The 4824-nt window shown below is 46.0% G+C and overlaps 1 protein-coding gene across 1 annotated transcript in view; it reads left to right on the plus strand.

Moving 5' to 3' along the window:
* Nucleotides 1-505: 505 nt before the first annotated feature.
* Nucleotides 506-4824, plus strand: part of LOC123500355 (cyclin-dependent kinase inhibitor 1B-like) — a 15362-nt gene continuing 11043 nt past the window's right edge. The window contains exon 1 of the mRNA XM_045249059.1: nt 506-2362. Coding sequence (XP_045104994.1) covers nt 1540-2362 — 823 coding nt within the window. The 5' untranslated portion in view covers nt 506-1539. The remainder of the gene's footprint in view (nt 2363-4824) is intronic.

Genomic DNA, 4824 nt, shown 5'->3' on the forward strand with positions numbered 1-4824 from the left:
AACATTCTACTAATACTACCCCTTGTGACTGTGTGATTCCTACCCCCTACCACCACCATCACCACTGCCAACATCACCACCACCACCATCTAGTTTTACGTGTATCTTCGTATATTTTCCGGTTTTCTCTCATTAGTTTCGTGTATGACGTGTATTTTACCTTACTGAGACCATTTTGTTGACTTATTTCATTTGTCTATCATGATTTTTCCAATAATTCGCGTTGGGAGTGTAAAATTTCCACCCTCCACCACCACCATCACCGCCGCTGCCGCCACCTCCTCACACCTTTCATAAATTTCACCTTTTTTTCTACATCCCTTCCTTTCCACAGGCAATATAACTGTAATACAAATAAAATAGCAACCTTTAGGTAACATTGGACTCAATAAAACACCCTCCTTGAATTGTATTTGGCGGGGAGAGAAGTAGAGATGTTAGAAGGACGCCGTGATGGGGGTATATCTGTCACGCTACCATTGGCAAGCCTGGGTGTATGTATTTCTCAATCCTCGTGGTGTCGCGGCTTCAGAGATGAGTGCGCGTGTGAGGGGGAGGTTATGCCGCCGGAGACTTGTGCTAGACTATTACTTTTACTACTATTCTTGCTAGTAAATAGTCCACAAGTAGGCCGTGACTAGTGCAATTGGCTGAGGGAAGGTGGAAGGTGGAGGAGTAGAGAGAGAGGAGTGAGAGGTGGAATTGTGAAAGAAGGGAAAAAAATATTAACTGCTGTGTGCTGTGACGGCTAAGTGCTGTGCTGTGCGAGTGCTGTGAAGAGACGAAGAGAGAGAGAGTGTGGTAACGAAAAAAAAAAAGGACAAGTACAAAAATAAGGACGGAAAAACAGGCCAAACTCAAAAATATGAAAAACTTTAAAATCATACCATATTGACTATTGAAAACTTTGAACTATTAGTGTCGAAATAAAAAAGTCACAAGGAAACCATTACCAAGTGAACAATTATGGTACATCAAAAAATGCTGAACAAATTCTGATAAAAGCGAGTGACAGGAGAGAGGCTAAAATCGGAAACAAAACGGCGGTGGTCGGAGTAAGCGAGGCAGCCCCTGAGGTACCGCGCGGCGTCACTAGCGGCGGCGGCGGCGGCGGAGAATCAGCGCTGAAAGTGAAGGAAACTAACCTTACCTGTTTTATTATCGCTGTTGGTGTGTTCTCTCGCCACAAACCACCGCTGGAACCATTAGAACCAATATAAGGAAGTATTTCTCGAGTTCTGGTTGTGTTATCGCGCCAAGAACCGCCGCTGGAACCAAGAAAATCCAAGAAAGATAGTTTTTTTGAGTTCTGGGTGCTATCTGGCCAAGAACCGCCGCTGGAACCATTAAAACTAATAAAAAGGAAGTATTTTTCCGAGTTCTGGTTGTGTTATCGCCCAGAACCGCAGCTGGAACCATAAGAAAATCCCAAAAAATACACAGTTTTGAGTTCGGGTGCTGTCTGGCCAAGAACCACCGCTGGAACCTTGGAAAAAAAGAAAGAACGTATTCTCGGGTGTTCGTTAATTCCACACCGCCATGACCACTAGAATCGCTCTGCCATTTAATCTGGGGTTCAAAATGTCCGGAACGAGAAGACAGGGCCCGCCGGATCCGCTGCCGCAGACGTCACAAGTCCGCAAGAACCTTTTCGGTCCGATAGACCACGAGGAGAATATGAAGTTTGTGCAAGACGAGCTGAGTAAAATATCTCAGGCTGACTGCAAGCGTTGGAATTTTGACTTTCAGGCTGAGAAACCGAAAGAAGGTCGCTATAATTGGGAACCCGTGTCCGGTAAGGTCCCACAAGCTTACGAGATGCGCGCCATGACCTGTAGCCACCCGCAGCCTGCACCCACTTCACCTACCACCGCTGCTGACCTTACCAACGCCACGCAGCATGTCCCCGCCACCACACTGCCGCAGCCCGCCACAACGCTACCACAGCAAACCACAGCCTTGCAACAGCCCGCCACAACGCTACCACAACAAACCACAGCATTGCAACAGCCCGCTACAGCGCTACCACAGCCAACTGCAACGCTACCACAATCCACCACAGCGCTTCCACAGCCCACCACAACGCTACCACAGCCCACTACAACGCTACCACAGCCCACCACAGCAAGATTAACCACTGAAACTGTACCTGACGCCCAGCCGACCCTCACCACAGCCACCACAGCGGTTAGGAAGAGAAAAACACAGGACAGTGGAGGTGGTCTTGCCAAAAAGCAGAAGCAGGATACCACCACCACCACCACCACCACCACGACCACCACTGCTACTGCCGCTGTTACTGCTACTACTTCCACAGCAGACAAGAGGCCTAATAAGAGCTCACAGCAGGCGCCTATTTCAGGTAAGCCTATGGTTTGATAGTTTGATTTTAAATAGTTGATAGTAATGGTTATGATAATGATAGGCCTGTTATTATTATTATTATTATTATTATTATTATTATTATTATTATTATTATTATTATTTCTACTACTACTACTACTACTACTACTACTACTACTACTACTACTGCTTTTCCTTTAACTCCCTGTGTGTGTGTGTGTGTGTGTGTGTGTGTGTGTGTGTGTGTGTGTGTGTGTGTGTGTTTACCAGCATCCGGAGATTTGAAGGTTTAAAGGGAATTCCAAAAATTCTCTCTCTCTCTCTCTCTCTCTCTCTCTCTCTCTCTCTCTCTCTCTCTCTCTCTCTCTCTCTCTCTCTCTCTCAGACAGTTTCATCATATCTGGTATTTTCTTTTAAATATTATGTAAGAGAGAGAGAGAGAGAGAGAATGAGTTTACATAATTTTAATGAGAATGATTAGCAATATTCACAATTTTTATTTTATAACGGGAAATATTTTTTTTTCTATTTATTTCTGTTATTACTTATTGTTGTGTACCACCACCACCACCACCACCACTACTACTACTACTACTACTACCACCACCACCACTGCCACCACCACCACCACCACCACCACTGCTGCTGCTACTGCTGCTGCTGCTACTGCTGCCACTGCACCACTGCCACCACCACCACCACTACTGCTACTGCTGCTGCTGCTACTGCTGCTACTGCCACTGCTGCCACCACCTGCTGCCACCACCACTGCTACTGCTGCTGCTGCTGCTACTGCTACTGCTGCTGCACTGCTGCTACTGCTACTGCTACTGCTACCTGCCCTCCTCCTCATCATCATCATCATCATCCTCATCATCATCCTCCATCATCATCCTCCTCATCCTCCTCCTCATCCTCTTTCTTTGTTTCTTCTTCTTCTTTGTTTTTTTTGTTTTTCTTTATTTATTGTTGCTGCTGCTGCTACTGCTGCTGCTGCTGCTGCTGCTGCTGCTGCTGCTGCCACTGCTGCTGCCACTGCTGCTGCTGCTGCTGCTGCTGCTGCTGCTGCTGCTGCTGCTGCTGCTGCTGCTGCTGCTGCCACTGCTGCTGCTGCTGCATCATCATCATCATCATCTCATCATCTGCTGCTCATCATCATCCTGCTCCTGCTTCTACTGCTGCTGCTTCTTCTTTTCTTCTTTCTTCTTCTTCTTCTTTATTTTCTGCTACTGCTGCTGCTGCTGCTGCTGCTGCTGCTGCTGCTGCTGCTGCTGCTGCTGCTGCACTGTTGTTGTTGTTGTTGTTGTTGCTACTGCTGCTGCTGCTGCTGCTGCTGCTGCTGCTGCTGCTGCTACTGCTGCTGCTGCTACTGCTGCTGCTGCTTTCTTCTGCTTCTTCTATTTCTGCCACCACCACCACCACCACTGCACTGCTGCCACCACTGCTCACTGCCTGCTACTGCCACCACCTACTGCTACCACTACTGCTGCTGCCACCACCACCACCACCACCACCACCACCACCACCACCACCACCACCACCACTGCTACCACCACCACTACTACTGCTACTGCTACTCTTACTATTATTACTATTATTATTTTATTTTATTGTTCCACCACCCACCACCACCACTACTGCTACTACTACTACTACTACTACTACTACTACTACTACTACTACTACTACTACTACTACTACCACTTCACCACCACCACCACCACCACCACCACCACCACCACCACCACCACCACCACCACTACTACTACTACTACCACTACCACCACCACCTTAAATAACTTGGCTGTCTTCAGTAACACACCTGCTGTTTGACACACCCAACAGAATTAAGTAAGAAACCTTTGTTGTTTTGTTGACCAATTGACCAAGAGTTTTTCAGTGGCAAGATTGGAAAGATTGCTATTCAAACACTTGTCCTCAGTCTGTTGAATTCTGGCATGATGATATGGTGCACTACAAACAAGTTAGCTAAATAATAGTCCAGAGATTGTAAAACTTCTCTGCTAAAGTGTCTGTGGGAGGAAGATCACAGTGCCATCATGCTTGCTCAATCCTCATAACCAGATGAATTTAATATGGACGTTGTATATTCATGCGCAACATATTATCACATAAATATCCTAACTGGTTATTCAACATCCCAGAACCAGGTTAATTACAGAAACACGAGACAACAACATAATTTCTCCACACCAAGAGCTAACACTGAGTATGGCCAGAAATCAATTTTTTATCAAAGGGCCACGAATATGGAACACCTTGCCTCAAGAAATTAGTCCCTTCAGTACCAGGATGTGTTTTTACATTATTTTGATTAGTATTTGATTGATTTTAGGATTGAAATAGTGAAGACGGTGGCCATTTAATCTTCTGACCTCCATAGACCCCTCCTGATGTCAATAAAATGGTCTAATAGTACCAAAAATTCAAGGTAAAAATGTGTTCCAGTACTGAATGGGT

This window comes from Portunus trituberculatus, unplaced genomic scaffold (genome assembly GCF_017591435.1).
Source record: "Portunus trituberculatus isolate SZX2019 unplaced genomic scaffold, ASM1759143v1 PGA_scaffold_205__4_contigs__length_1045770, whole genome shotgun sequence".
Lineage (NCBI taxonomy): Eukaryota > Metazoa > Arthropoda > Malacostraca > Decapoda > Portunidae > Portunus > Portunus trituberculatus.